Genomic DNA, 15,474 nt, shown 5'->3' on the forward strand with positions numbered 1-15,474 from the left:
GTGACTGACCGCGTCACCAAGATAACTCCCTGAACAATATCCGTGATTCACCGTCTTGCCAAGATAACCAGCAAACAATGGCTAAACACTTTACAGATAAATATTGCTGAGTTAACCATGTGACACACATCATACAATTAAGTCTGATTGAGATAGCATCTCCATTGTGTTTGAATTTTATTTGCTTTAAATAACTGTTACATCAGAAGAATGTACAATAAAACATGAAGGCATTTTCCTCATTAAAAACCAGCAATGCGTCAACTGATTTTCATCAGATACAAAAGATTATCATTTACATTTTACATTTTTGTCATTTAGCAGACGCTATTAATCCAAAGCGACTTACAAGTGCATAGGTTCTTCCACAAGTTAAAGCATCACATTCATAACTAGTAAAATACACATGAAGTGTTGTTCTAAACATATAGTCATCGTAAGTGCAATTATTATTATTATTATTTTCATTCAATGAATGCCAAATACTCAGTATATAGCTAATTAACTACAATCTTGCTGAAAAAAGTAAAACACTGGTTGTGGGCCTTGCAAATAATTTGTAGAATGGAAAATATTACCTCCATCGGTACAATAGCAGAACCACTATATGAGGAACTGCTAAAAGCAACTGTGGCAAGGGATATTTTTTTCATTTAAAAAAAGTAATGCATTTCAACAGATCTCACCATTTCCCGTAATGAACTACCTATTCTTGGCGCAGTTTGCCACAGACTGCAGAGACTTGAAAAATGACACAAATATGTTGGAAAAGCAAGCTGAATACTAGTTAGGGCTGAATAGTACTCTGTCTTTTCTGCATTGCAGCCGCAAGTTCTGACATCATGTTTCCACCAGAGGGCGCTGTTGCAACTGGAGTTGTCCTCTTTGGGGGAGCCGGGGGTTTCTTCTTCCTGTCTTGGACAGGACTTGCTGATGTCCCTGGGACTGGTGGTTTAGGGGGCAGGCTCAGCTTGTGAACAGGAGGTGGAGGGGGAAGGAAGTCTGGGGGTGGCTCTGGGAAGAAGTCAGGTGGAGGAGGTGGGAAGTCTTCTGGGTCTGGCGGAGGTGGGGCAGCTGGCTGGTGCCGGGGTAAGGGTGGCAGAGCCTTGGGGGGCAGGGAGGGTGATGCCGGTGGGGGTGGTGGTGGTGGAAAGGACAGTTGAGGCACTGTGGGGGATTCAGTCCTCTCTGCAGGGGGTGGAGGAAAGGAGAGTTCTACCTCACCGCTGCCATAATCCTGTAAACACAAAAAAACAATATCACCTCAGAGACTTATTTTGAATATTCACTGTATATTTATCAGGAAGTTATTTCAGTGATTGTATGAATACTGAAAATTCATACAAATAATATCTATAACTAATTCAGTGTAATAACACATTTAATAAATGTATGTGCACTGAAAGTTAACACCATCAGTTTCCCTTTCACATCTACATCCATACGCATATCACACTTGCTGTGAGCCCTAACCATTGTAGCCAACATGCATTTCCAGTGCAGTGTGTGTCTCAGAAGCCACACGCAACAGGGTCGCCCTTTCTTGCAACACATAGAAAACGCAGAGTTCACAGGAACAGAGACAAGGTCCACTGCTCTGGGTGAGCTGGTGAGAACAATGACCTACTCATGAATGCCCTGCTATTCTGGTATTGCTGTCAGACAGGGGGAATTTTTCTGCACAAACTGAGCTGAGCATGAGTCAAAGAATGGAAAGAACCAGTTCTGCCCCCATCCTGCCAACCCTGTCTGTGACAGGCCTCCATTCACACGGTTCATCCTTGGTCAGCAATGATCTTGTCTGGGTGCTTTCTGTAATACTTCTACACTTTTTTATAACTTTTTTGGCCTGGCTGTAATTTGGAATTTTGGCTGCTACGCAAGCTTTGCAAAATGGTGCCCTTCTGTGTCCCTATGTGTACATGTACACTGCGGTGCTATAGACACTGCCCACATTTGTTCCTTTTTTTAGCGCTGTTGCTGACTGTTTTTCCACAATTCTTTCAACAAGTTTCCCCAGAAAAGGGTGTGATCTGTGCAAGTTAACCAACAGTTTCTGTGGCTAATGGAACTGTCCTCTTACTGTACCTTGGCCTCAGTGTTGAGGGTTTTGGGCTGGTCCAGGACCGGGGGGGCATGTCCATTGGCAGCTTTGGCTGAAAGAGGACAGAAAGACATTGCTATTTAGCAGCATTTCTCCAGGGAAATGTATTGTAGCGGCAGCTAGCAAAGTAACGGCAGGCTGACAGCATAGGTGCCTCCATGTTTGCTTTTGTTTGTTGTCATAGTACTCCCATGGTGTTTTGCGTGCGTTGTGTTTGTGTTGTGTGTAACTGTGGTTGTCTCTATACAGGGAGATTGGCCCTCCGTCATTCTCCCGTTTACTTAAGCTTGTTTCTAATCTGATAGCTGTTTCTGTTGTTGGCAATAAACAATCACGTGTGCTGTCAAAAATCTGCAAAGATCAATCAATTCAGCATTAATAATATTCAAATTTGAATTTTTACAATTTGCAAATGTTTTATTTTAGGTAATCAAAGATTCCTTTGGACCTCCATATGTGTTTATATTTAGAGTTTTTCATATTTTGGTTGAGTAGCTACTTTATTAATGGAAGACAGCTTCTGAGGTGATGTTTCCTGTGTGGGGCTGACCTTTTGGGGTGGGGGAAGGTGTTGAGGGGGTGGAGACATTGCGGTTTGTCCACGCTGAGTTTACACAGGCTTTCCTCACAGCAGTCTTGTAGTTTTCATACAGTTTCTCGCCGTACTAATGGGGAAAAACACAAGTAGCTCATCAGAATACCACTACTGTGTCCAAAGATGTCCTTCTATTTTCAAAGAAAGCACAAAAATCAATAACAAGAACAGACTATTGAGGTTATCTGGGTTCACCATTTACCCAAACATTAGACAGCATCCAACATTGCATCCTGAGGGGGCTCCTGCCTCTACTGCATGACATGGCAAGCTGTTCCACACATCTCTCCTGATATTTATGTGGAATGTCTCTTTAACTCATTCCCACCTGTCTTCCTTGGTGTTTGACTTCAAAAGATCTTTCAGGTTAACGTCCTTGACTGAAACATTTTTGGAAGTCAATTTTGTTAATCTCTTCTATGAATGTAAAAGCCTCAAATGAAATACCCCCTCCCCCCAAATCCTCCTTTTGTTAAGCGATGCAAAACCAATATCAGATGCTAAAATGTCAAAGTCAGATTTTTGTTTGTAGGCAAATGGAATCAGGGCTCACCTTCGCAATTCTGATTCCAGTCACCCACAGGTTCATGGTTCGCTCATCATCACAGCACAGGTGTTTGATGTATTGGGAATCCTTCTGGATCTGTGGGTGCTGAGTCAGGACAGTCCAAATCAGAGACCTCAGATCCACACCACATAACCTCAGCCCCCCACCCCATAACCTCAGAGTCCTCAGCCCCACACCCCAAAACCTCAGCCCCACACCCCATAACCTCAGCCCCACACCCCATAACCCCATAACCTCAGCCCCACACCCCATAACCCCATAACCTCAGCCCCACACCCCATAACCTCAGAGCCCTCAGCCCCACACCCCATAACCTCAGCCCCACACCCCATAACCTCAGCCCCACACCCCATAACCTCAGAGCCCTCAGCCCCACACCCCATAACCTCAGAGCCCTCAGCCCCACACCCCATAACCTCAGAGCCCTCAGCCCCACACCCCATAACCTCAGCCCCACACCCCATAACCCCATAACCTCAGCCCCACACCCCATAACCTCAGCCCCACACCCCATAACCCCATAACCTCAGCCCCACACCCCATAACCTCAGCCCCACACCCCATAACCCCATAACCTCAGCCCCACACCCCATAACCCCATAACCTCAGACCCACACCCCATAACCTCAGACCCACACCCCATAACCCCATAACCTCAGCCCCACACCCCATAACCTCAGACCCACACCCCATAACCTCAGACCCACACCCCATAACCCCATAACCTCAGCCCCACACCCCATAACTTCAGACCCACAGTCCATAACCTTGCCTTTTCAGCACAAATGCTGCTGAGGACTGCAGCTCAAGGCCCTTTTAACACTGCCGCCATTATGTGTTGTGGTGTATTGCCACTTAAATGGTGTGGGTTTTTTAATGAGGGGCTCTTTTCATAAGCAATGTCACTACATGCACTTCTCAGTACTAAAGCAGTAAAGTGATGTTTTTTCTAGCACGTGAACCACAGGAGCTAAACCAGAAATGACAGCATGGCCCATTGCTACCCCCAGTGTCCTGACCTCACCTACCTTGAGGACGAAACAAAACTCTGTGGGGACCTTGTGTTTATTTTTGTACTCTGCGCCGTTGGCATAGTACACATTCACATTCTCAAACTGTATGAAGCATGACAGATCACTCGATGTCTGTAAGGGGGAGAACAAACCCATCAGTATCCACCAATAAACCTGAAACATCTCTGCTCACCAGTGATGTGTAGGACACTGTGTTGAGTTTGAGGTCACCATAGATGTATCAGCAGCACTGTCGTCAGTGCCCTGATGCTAAAAGTAAACATTCTAGGCTCTCGGCTATGAGATCAGAACAATGAATAAAGATTGCAATTCATATTAAAGCAGGTTGTGATGCTGGAGTGGCTACTTCTGTCCATCCCAAACCTCAGGTGTTTTGTCCACCTGGGGAAACTGCAGGGCCACACACAGCATCTGCTCCACACAGGCATGGTAGCAGCTGCGGGTCATTGATAATCAGGGCAGCTGCTACACATTGTCTAACTGTGTAGCTACATAAAGGGGTTCTTTTGTGAATGTTGTTTTTAACTAAATTTTTAACACCTCAACACATTTTTAACACAAAGAGTATGTAAAAGCCGGTAATCCGCTAACATTCGCGAATGCCTGGTCCAGGCACTGCTTGATCACCCCCAGCCTGACACAATGCGTGTCATTTATGTGATTGTGAAGTGTGGCATATAGTACATATATCAAATAACCTCCCGCCCTGACCTTAGTCTTTCCTTTGGGTACGTAATAGATTCCTGAGGCTCGCAGAAGGAAGTATTTCTGCTTCCAGGACCGTTTCCCATCCTCCTTCAGATAAAGGGTCCCCTCAATGTCTGGTACAATGACAGAGCCCCTACTCAAGTTCTCCTGTGGTTGTGTCCAGGCACCAGGATATGGAGGGAGGGAAGGAGAGAGAGAGAGGATGTAAAATGCTAGTAATTCCTAAGGAGGGGACATGACATAACTCTCTCAACATGACCATTAAAGGCCTGCTCTGCTGGATGATTCATTCCATTCATTCGTTTAGTTGTTAGTGATTCCAGATGTATTTTACTGAACATGTACTACAACAGAATTTTATTCTGCTAAAGCAATAATGTGAGCTTGTGTTCCTGGTAGCAGACCTACAAAATGATTCCAATTTTCTTAGAATAGCCATACGTCAGGAAAACTACTTTCGGTTTCTGCAATATAAATCTACTAGAGGCGCTTCCCTTGAACGTGTTGTAAAATATCCCTGCTTGGCTCTTTCAAGCAGTGTCTCAGGGATACAGCAGACATTTAGAAAGGAAACCTTGTAGACCTCTGCATGCATTACAGTAAATATGACATCCCAGGGAACAAATGACACCTAACTTTGCAAAGCATGTGTGTAACAAGGTAGGGTGGACTCACTTCCAAGAGAGCTTCCTTGGCTTTTTCCTTCATGTCATTCAGATAATTTTTATCTTTCTTCCAAAGATAGTAATTCTAAAGGTGGAGATGAACAATATTAATACATAAGCTAAACTGGGCTTTATAACTGGGCTTTATAATGTGGGACATATTGGCCTTACTGGTCCCTAAGAGATGACACTGATTTATGTTGACTAGTCAATTGTCTCAAATTTCCAATGACACAATTTTCTTCGCAATTTTCACATTTTCTTATTTACTTGCTCAATAAAACTTGTTAATCTACCAAGTCTATCCTTTCTGTACTATGCAGCAAAACTAGATTTATTATTTCTGGCTTGTTTTCTCAGTTTTTGTGATCAAATTACTTACCTGAGGTTTCTTGAAAAGGGCATATTTATCATTTTTCTCCAGAAAATGTATTTTGTTTTCACTGTCTCGTGTCCATGCCGACAAAATATCCAGTAAAAACTCATGATCTTCAAATCCTCTTTCTGTAGGAAAGCATAGAAAGAGAACAAGACAAATGCAAATTCAAGACCATCCCATAGCATGTGATTCATTTTTCTCCAGTTTATATTCTTAATAGTAAGAACCCCACTGTTTTTGAAGTATCTTGAAAGTACAAACAAATGACTTTTTTCCTTAAGGCTGAATGTGTGTACATCCCTTGAATGTCTGTACATCCCTGTTCCGCAAAGCAGTCCTCAAGGGCCAAGAACTGCAGGTTTTCCACCCTCCTGTTACCTGGGAGTCAGGTGTGAAGCCAGTCTGGCCAATCAGTAGCACTAATTGTTCAGTTAATCTTCTGGAAGGAAAGAAAACCGGAGCCAGATTTGAATTGGAGGGCCAGATTTGAGGATCCCGGGTGTATGTGTTTCTCACCTGTCTGAAGCTCCGGGTTGGATTCACACAGGCTCCAGTCCACCCCGCGGTCGCAGTGCGTCTTCTCAAACAGGCTGTCCAGAACGTCTCGCACCACCTGGCTCTCGTCCACCATCAGGGTCTTAGAGCTGCCGTCGTTCAGCAGCACTTTAATCACCATCTGCGGTGGACCGACAGCGTGCGTGATTCCCTCGGCGTGAAGCTCAGTCATATTCACGCTTTCTCTGCTTTTTTATAATGATTTTTTGTGTGTTTTAACTGATGAGTGTACTTCCTTACCTTTTTAATTTTGGCCTGTTTCAGTTTTTCCAGGGCAAGTTTAATTTTATCAGCTTTGTCCTGCTCTTCAATCCCTTGCTGTTAAATGATAAATGCACAAAGCACCTCATTAAGAAGTTGTTACCATATAAATGTCAAATCAATAAAACTCAACAGTAAGCTGAAAGCCATTTATACATGCTAAACACACTGCATCACTTGAGCTAAGATTAAATAGGTAAATTGTGTAAATATGAAGATTAAGTGCACTCTATAATGCTAAGTTATGTTCTTCCCACTAGGAATGTGTAAATGAGAACAGTGAGATAGTAATCCTCAGCCAGGTCCTGGAGGCCACAGGGACTGGTTTTGGTTTTTATCTTAAAATCAGCAGCTGGTTCAGAAATAACGTGAGGCAATATGACTGACCACCTGCTTTCATCAAACTTTTACTTGTTATCGTGTAGAAACAGAACCAGATTTCTCTCTGCGTGGGACCAGGGCTGATGACTAGTTATCCCAAGTAGGCCTACTCAGCCCAGCCCTGTGTCTCTCCAGGTCCACTGTTGGGGCCCTGATCTGAGGTGTTATTACCGGTGGCAGTGGCTTTGAGGGCTGGGGAGGGGGAGCAGGTGTGGGTGACACAGTCAGGGAGGGCGCAGTTAACTGGTTGCCGGTGGGTGCACACGGGATGTTGTCTTGCGGAGGTGGGGGTGGCAGCAGACTGGCAAAGTCTTGTTTGGGCGGTGAGGGAGCGCTTTTGTATGTGGTTAGGTTCTCTTCTGTCACATTCAGATCTGCTGCCAGGTCAGCCATTAAAGCATCCAAATCCTGGTCTTCCAGCTCATTCAGAGATGCTGAAATAGGCACAGAAACATATCGCTGACCTAAATTGAGTGCACTTTTCTTTGCAGGCATATATCTCTGAGACCATGCTGAAACTAATAAACATCTTCAGCTCAGAGGTGAACATTAATTTACATATACAGATGTATATGCCATTTTAACATCTTGCCTATTGACTGAAAGAATAATGCTCCTCGCAGCTGCAGTGAGGGCCGGGCCCTGCAGCTCAGTTACAATGGGGACACCTGCAATGGGCATGATGCTTACCGTTGAAATCTGTAAAACCAACGGAGAAGCTGAGGTCATTGTGTGAGCTGGATGAAACTTCGGGGGGTACTGTTTCCACCCCTAAACTCTGAAAAGCGCAGGAAAAAAGATTCACTTTTGATGGTGGAACACAAAATATCAGTCTATTTATAAAAGAATTACAAATGTGCCATATTGGCTGTCAAGCAATTCGTTTTTTCTTCTTGAAATTATTTGTGAAAACTCATGATTAAAACACACCAATTCATTGGTAATGACAGAATAAGTTTCAAATGTTAAATATCAGAAAGAGAAGGGGTCAATATTTCCACTGCCACTGACCTTGCGTATCCCAGTCATTTACCTTAACCACTACACTACAGGCCGCCCCATTCATACTCATGTGCCTCAGCACAATTCTAGAAATTGAATTTAGTAGCATCTAATGTGGTTTAGTTCACAGGGCCAAGCCATGAAATGAACTTTGGAGGATGTCTGTAAACCCATTTTTCACACAGATAAACAGAGCTGCGGGGTGTCTGGAGGACTCACCTGTGTTAGGAGGTCTATTTCACCCAACAAATTGCTGAACATCTCATCTATATCTTCCATCTGTGAGAAAGAACATGACAAGTAAATGACACGGTGCCTAGCCTGTAAACCTTAGGCAATGACAACTAGAATGCAATCATAGTTTTAAAATAATATTCTTATTTTACATTGACTCAAATGAATACAGGCGTGTTGAGTCCTTTGGAAATTTTGTATGTTCATCACATATACTTTTGCTTCCTCTCTCTTTCATTTTAGAAGATAATGCCATGAAACCTAAACATTAGCGCTTCAGTCAGTCATTAAAATATGCATTTTACTCAGAGCTGTAGTAGTTTATTATCGTTAAATATTCCATCCAGTAAGCGGGAGAAAAACGTACACATCTTCATGTCAGTTTGTTCATGGATGATGGTTTTCAAGGCCTAATGGCTGAAATCTTAATTTATAGAAGTATTTACATTTTCAAGTGGAAATCAGTGTGATACCAATTGGTTTTGAAATCGGAAACATATTTTTCCGGAATTTTTTACAACTGCCCTGATATACACTCACCTTATTAGGAACACCTGTACGCTTACTTATTCATATGATTAACTAATCAGACTATTGTGTGGCAGCAGTGCAATGCATAAAATCATGCAGATATGGTTCAGGAGCTTCGTTTAATTTTTGCATCAGAATGGGGAGAAATTGTTGAGTACCAGGGGGCTTGGTCAAAGCTGACAGGAACGTGACAGTAACATATAATCAAACATTACAACAGTGGTATGCAGAAGAGCATCTCTGAACACACAACAAACCTCTAAGTGAATAGGCTACAGCAGCAGAAGACTTAAGTCTAAAAAAGAAGTCTAATAAATACATAATACAGTGTACACGGACTGTATATATAATACTATCTCTGTAATAATAATGAACAAATTGAGTCAAATAAATGAATATTACATGTTGGATAAGTGAAAGGCTTTAACTGTTAAAACTTGTGTTCGGTATTCAGAGCACCAGTGTTTTAAAGATGCTGGATTTTGGAATGAAATATATTTTTATTATTTAAATATATCTTCACTTCCCCTACAGCTGTACAAATATATTTATCGAGAAGTGGATAATGTGACATTGAGCTCTAAACATACCTCAATAGAGGAAGATAACATCTCACTCCTGCTAAGTCACCATTTTCTTTTTTGTACATTTTCCTTTGTGCAGAAGGCACATCCAGCACATTTTGTAAAACTGCTGTCTAAAAATACTCATGACAAAATGCAGCGAGATAAGCAATCAGCCTCTTATCTGCTGACAAAGAAGATCTGAATTTGAAGACCAAAAATAACAGTCTCTTGTGCATTTATGCAGAATTTGTTAGGAAGATGACCCCCGTGCTTCTTTCATGTTGCAGACCTTTCACTACTGACACCATAGTGGTCAAAATGAACAGAAGTTCTACGAAACCAAGAACAATTGACTCGGGGGCTTGTGAGTAGGTAAGCCTTTAAGTCACACTTTATTGGGTTTTTAAATGTCACACATAATAAAGGAAATATTCAGATGATATACTGTATTATATTTTGATTCATTTTGTAATGTGAAAGGCAGGAACTGTTGATCTTCTTAATCAAAACTGCAATCCCTTTCATGTTAATCAAAAGTGCAAAACTCAATAGTTTAGTAGAACCGTGTTTCATTTTAACATGGTACATACATTTCAAAAGAGCCACTTGTCTTAGTGCAACACAGTAGTCCAGGGAGTTTTGGGCTTTTAATTGGATCTGTACTGATAAGATGTTTATCTACAATTAATCCTGCTGTTGCCATCAGCAGCAATATCATCAATATGCAAGTGAGCCAATTCTAATGGCAGCCAAAAATCCCTAATCTCTGCCATTTTTCAAAGTTGAGGGCAGGTGCTTTGGATCATGAGCAGTTATTCTCTTTCTTCACTTTTCTCTTTCCATCACTTTGGTACTAATTTCATCTGTCCACAAAATTTGTTCCAGAACTCTTTAGTTTACTGGTGTAATCTCTTTATTTTATTATTCAATGCATACATCCTGGAGCGTGTTCTTCATCTGTTCAACAGTTGAAAAAAGGTTTATGTGCACAATTGAAAGTATTTTTCGGTCATCAACTACAGTGGTATTCTGTGGTCTGCCAGGTTGTTTCTTATTGCTGAACTCACCAGTGCATTCTTGCTTCTTAACATTTGTTGCACTAAACACAGAAAACGATTTACTTATGCTGACTTTTCCACCAAATGATGGCCTGTTTTACACTCATTGACACTTCTTTGGTTCTTGAGAGGCAACTACAACAAAATGCAAATTCTGTGCTGTGCAAGAAATAATGATACAACAACCCACAGCTGGCCAAGACACAGCTGAGCAGCCAGTTGTCCAATTATATTTAGTCCCCCAAAGGGCTACAATTCCAACATGATTCACCCAAAAGGGATATATATACTTATAATTTAAAGCTGGCAATCTGCACTTTAACATTGTATTCATCGTTTTATTTCAAATTCAGTGTGCTGGAGTACAGTCGCAAAGCAATAAAGAAAATTCTGTCACTGACCAAATAATTTTGGAGTGTGAACCCCTCCCCCATGCCTTTATGATTGCAGTCAAGCAGAAAATAACCTGCAATTTTGAACAGGAAGCTGCCACAAACCATGGTCACATAGCTTCACTGCATGTTTCCAATATGTGCTGCAAAATCCATGTAGCAGCTTTTGGAGAAACCATTATGTGGTGTATCAGCAAGCCTAAGTAAATCTATTATTAGGAAAATAATCCCTACACAGGAAAATCTTCAGTGTAAAATCAACTCAATAGAGTTCTTTTAGCTTTAATACACTACTTGTGATCCCTCCTGGAAGATCCTCCCGTATTCTGAGTCAGGGACAATGGCCATTCGTTTTACTTCACTTTAAAATGCTTCTCATCAGCTACCCAGAACAATGCAGCTCAGTTATGCTTCGTCCCTGCGCTTGGCGGGCATTTTGATTGTTCGTATTCTTTGTCTTCAGGTCCATGTCATGTCCCTTGTGAAAGAGTGAGTAATTTAAAAGGCCAATGGAAAAGAGAACAGAGTGATGCACCTCTCAAAATCAAGGACCTAGAATCACACATTCTCTTTGTGGTGAGAGAGCAGCAATGTGTTTGGCCTTGTTTCACTGTGCTAAATACCTTCCTCTGGCTTTTGTTTTGTTTTTGTTTTGACAGTCTGTTTATGAATTATGAAATTTATAATACATGCCTTTATGGTGCACCAGTCCTATAGTCATGCATATAAAGGTTGCTACAGTGAATATTTTATTCCGGACTGACTTTCCCACCAGTTTAGAGAACTGGACACTTGCAAAATCACATTAGAAAATGTGTTTGAAGATTGATCAAATAAACTATGGCTCAAGAACTTCCTTCCTCATTTTTTCATTTCTGGAGAAAGCTTTTCTTGCACATCTTTTGTGCTAGACCTTTTTTTGTGCTGGAATTTTTTAATCCAAAAGTTTCTCAATAATATGCTGAAACCAGTATGAAAAAAAGATGAGTCTAGACAACAGGACAGGGGTCATGTGGGGACTTATTCTGTCTTTGTTATTTTGAACAAAGAAATAAAATGACATTAACACACATACTGCTATCACTGTACGATGAATTTGACCAGGTCACACCCACACACACACACACACACACACACACACACATACACAAGATAGTTATCATAGATTGACCGACTGATTTTTTAACAAACTGAGGTTTTTAATTGGCGCACAATTCTAGACTCGTGTAGTGATTATTATTGGTACAGTATCCATGCAAAAATCTTGAAAACTGGCTTACCTTTGCTGTGATTCCCTTGAGTTACCATATGAGTGAAGATGCGTACTGGATCTAAGTTGCATCGGCAAGTAGTGATGCAGCCTCTGGGCTGAGTCTCTCTGGAGAGTAATATTTGTGGGTTGCTACTTGGTTTCCTGTCTTTTACGGAAGTTCAGGTCAAGAGCTACTCACTGCTACTCCTTCCTTTTGTTATGTGTGTTCATGGGCATAACATTTTGTATATATCTATTGGTTATTATTTATATGTATATATAAATTGCCCGATTCATTTCTTATCTTTGTAAATGGGAGAATTATGTATTAAAAAAGACTATAATTTCTACATGGATATGGATGTAAATACATTAAAGCTGACAGTCTGCATTTTGCCCTAATATTCATTGTTTCGTTTCATATCCAATATGCTAAAACAACAAATATTCTGTTGAATAGATAGCACTATATATGATATCAATAATATTCTAGTGTTTTTACTTTGCTAAGTGACAAAATTACTGGCTGCTTGCTTGTTGCACACTTATTGTACAATGTGTGCATTTATGTGCATTTATATGAATTTCCACAGTGACACTCCCATGCAAGTGTTTTTAGGAAGGGAAATTAGACCAGAGGGGAAGTGCTTTGCTTTGAAATTAGATAATACTCAGTGTTGGGGTGTAGTTACCTAGTTTTCAGCACTTATCTGACATTTGAAATTTGTGTACAAGACTGATGAGTCTTAGTAGCAGAGGATAGGTCCAGTTTTTTGTAATCACTGACGCCCCCCCCCCCCCCCGGCCTCCTGACTTGCAAATATGCTTCACCGAACTTCCAGAACTTTCTCGTATCATTTGTTGTAAAACCATGGTCATCTGAACTACTTAAATACAACTGAATAACATAGTTTTTTATCAATACATTGTTTCATCCCACTCTTTGCAGATTCAACCTGCTTTGAAATATGCAGTAGCTGCTGTATTTTACACTGAGAACAAATGTCAGAGCACAAAAATACTATGCAGCAGAGCTGGAAGAAAACTTTTTGAAAAAGAGGAACAAAAGAACTCACCCTGTAACAACGGTTCAGTGTGTCATTAAAGGAAGTAACACTCTGTACATACAAGCCAATTTCCTGTGTCAGATTAAATATACACTCAGTGAGCATTTTATTTTGTATTTATAAGACTTATTTTTGAATTATTTTTTCTTCTACTGCTGTAGCCTATCCACTTAAAGTTATGATGCGTTGTGTGTTCACAGATGCGTTACTGTCACCTTACTGTCAGCTTTCACCAGTCTGGCCATTCTCCTCTGACATACTGTAAATCTTCAAATTGTGTCCGGGGTCTTTTATTTACTTAGGCTGCACAAAGCACAGGCCTTTATTTGGGGCAGGCTTGTATTCGAGGCAGGCCTTTATTTCTTATTAGGCTTCTGTTGTAGAATTTTATTCTTAGAAATAAAGTAAAAGGCTACACTTAAAGTGGGCCAACACTGTTCAACACTTCCTGTAACCGTTCAGGAATCAATTAGTGTAGGCTAATCAGGAAACACCGTTTGGTAAGTCATAGTGTCAGTCTTTTTTTAAAATAATTTTTATCCGATTTTTCCCTTTTTCTCCCAATTTGGTAGCCAATTAAACCCTGTCTGATTCAATTAGAGCTAGTATTAGATACACTGCCCACACCCCGTCCCTCGGCGGCCAACGGGAAAGCGACACGCCTTCTTCAAGCCGTCTTGCCTCCCAGGCTGTAACCGTGATTCCAAGGCGCCCGAGGCGCCCGAGGTGCTTGTTTTGTGCGGGGATCTACTAACCCTGCCAAGTCCCTCCCTCTGGAGCAGCGAGCCAATTATTGCTGCTCCACGTGAGCCGGCCAAAGTTGGCTTTTGGCAGGACCGAGAATCGAACCCCGGTCCCCGGTGTGCAACTGCAGCGAACTGCAACCGCGAGTCTGCTGCGTCTTAGCCTGTTGCACCACCGTGGCTCCCAATAGTGTCAGTCTTAACAGACTTTATTTTTTGTTTAGTTTATTGCAAATATTCTCAAACACAATAAATCACATGCAAGTCCAGAATCCATAAAAACTTGCCAGACACGCCTTCATGAACAATAACAAATTAGCGTAGATAACAGCAAGTTAAGGATCTTTTTTTCCTAAAGTGCGTTTTATTGTGAGACATGCGTTTTGTTTGGAGCAGCATACCGGTAGGCTATCAAAAGATTTTCGCTTTGGTTTGGGATTTAATTTACTTCTGGACTGTTTGATTCTATTGCTAAATGTTGGGACTGATGGGCACTGAAATCTGGGGGGTATTTGGTGGTTCACTGTTAAGTTTTATGTAGTTGAAAGAGTGTCGGGATTTCCACCCATCTGTTTATGGCGAGCCAAGGCAGCCGCTTTCATTCATTCATTGAACGTGCGCTGTGCTGTAAATACATGGAAACCTTATTGCGTAGCCAAGTAGCCTAAATTGAGTAAATTTTTAATTTTGCCTTATTTACTTTTTATTAAATTCGTAGGCTGGAATGCCTCGCGGCAACAATTGTGTTGAAATGTATACTGCTTCAGCCTTTGGCAAGCTACTTAGAAGGGGGCGGCAAGTGACTGGTAGCTTGAGAGCAGTGTGTTGGAGACCCATGGTTTCATTGGCAACAGTACTAAACCAACCAACAATATAAAATATTAAGAAGAGCTCATTGAGTTAAATCGAAACAATGTCTTCTAGTGGTCATGGACTGATAGCACTACTGGTAGGCAATATTACCCCGGCTTGTATTTGGGGGCCGGCCTTTATTTGTCCGAATCGACCACGCCCCCGGCTATTATCCGAGGCCCGGCTTCAAATAGAATCCCGGACACAATTTGAGGATTTACTGTATCTCATTAACAAGGCGTTAATGTTTCAAAGCGCCCCCTATCGCGTTTTCTTGTTTTGTGGGCATGGACTTCGACGTAAATGCACCTAATTTGGTAGGCATATGGGTCTCCTCAAGACAAACACATTTCACATTCGCATCGATGAACATATGCAAACAGGAAGTCAGCCATTTTGGATTTTGTGTGTTTTTTCACATACACTTACCAAACTTTAAAATACTCCTCCAAGGGGGTTCATCGCATTCACACCAAATGTGGTGAGAATGGTCTCAGGATAGTCCTGATACTATATTGAAAGGATAT

The 15,474-nt window shown here is 41.5% G+C and overlaps 1 protein-coding gene across 1 annotated transcript; it reads right to left on the bottom strand.

The window, feature by feature from the left end:
- Nucleotides 1-160: 160 nt before the first annotated feature.
- Nucleotides 161-12,412, bottom strand: LOC133136122 (amyloid beta A4 precursor protein-binding family B member 1-interacting protein-like). The gene is made up of 14 exons (XM_061253353.1): nt 12,314-12,412; nt 8,472-8,531; nt 7,941-8,028; nt 7,422-7,684; nt 6,849-6,926; nt 6,570-6,729; nt 6,057-6,178; nt 5,685-5,759; nt 5,013-5,156; nt 4,296-4,412; nt 3,253-3,351; nt 2,655-2,769; nt 2,089-2,156; nt 161-1,237 (listed from the first exon to the last, which is right to left on the bottom strand). Exons 2-14 carry the CDS (start codon nt 8,529-8,531, stop codon nt 788-790), a joined length of 1,839 nt encoding a protein of 612 aa, XP_061109337.1. The 5' UTR covers nt 12,314-12,412; the 3' UTR covers nt 161-787.
- Between the last annotated feature and the right edge of the window lie 3,062 nt (nt 12,413-15,474).

The sequence above is a fragment of the Conger conger genome, chromosome 9, assembly GCF_963514075.1.
Source record: "Conger conger chromosome 9, fConCon1.1, whole genome shotgun sequence".
NCBI lineage: Eukaryota > Metazoa > Chordata > Actinopteri > Anguilliformes > Congridae > Conger > Conger conger.

Bases quoted from the DNA above. Each gene is read 5' to 3' on its own strand.
- LOC133136122 (XM_061253353.1), bottom strand. From the start codon at position 8,531: ATGGAAGATATAGATGAGATGTTCAGCAATTTGTTGGGTGAAATAGAC. The intron at 6,730-6,848 runs GTAAGGAAGTAC...GGTCCACCGCAG, and splicing joins AACAGGCCAAAATTAAAAAG to ATGGTGATTAAAGTGCTGCT. The intron at 2,157-2,654 runs GTCAGCCCCACA...GTCCTCTTTCAG, and splicing joins ACCTTCCCCCACCCCAAAAG to CCAAAGCTGCCAATGGACAT.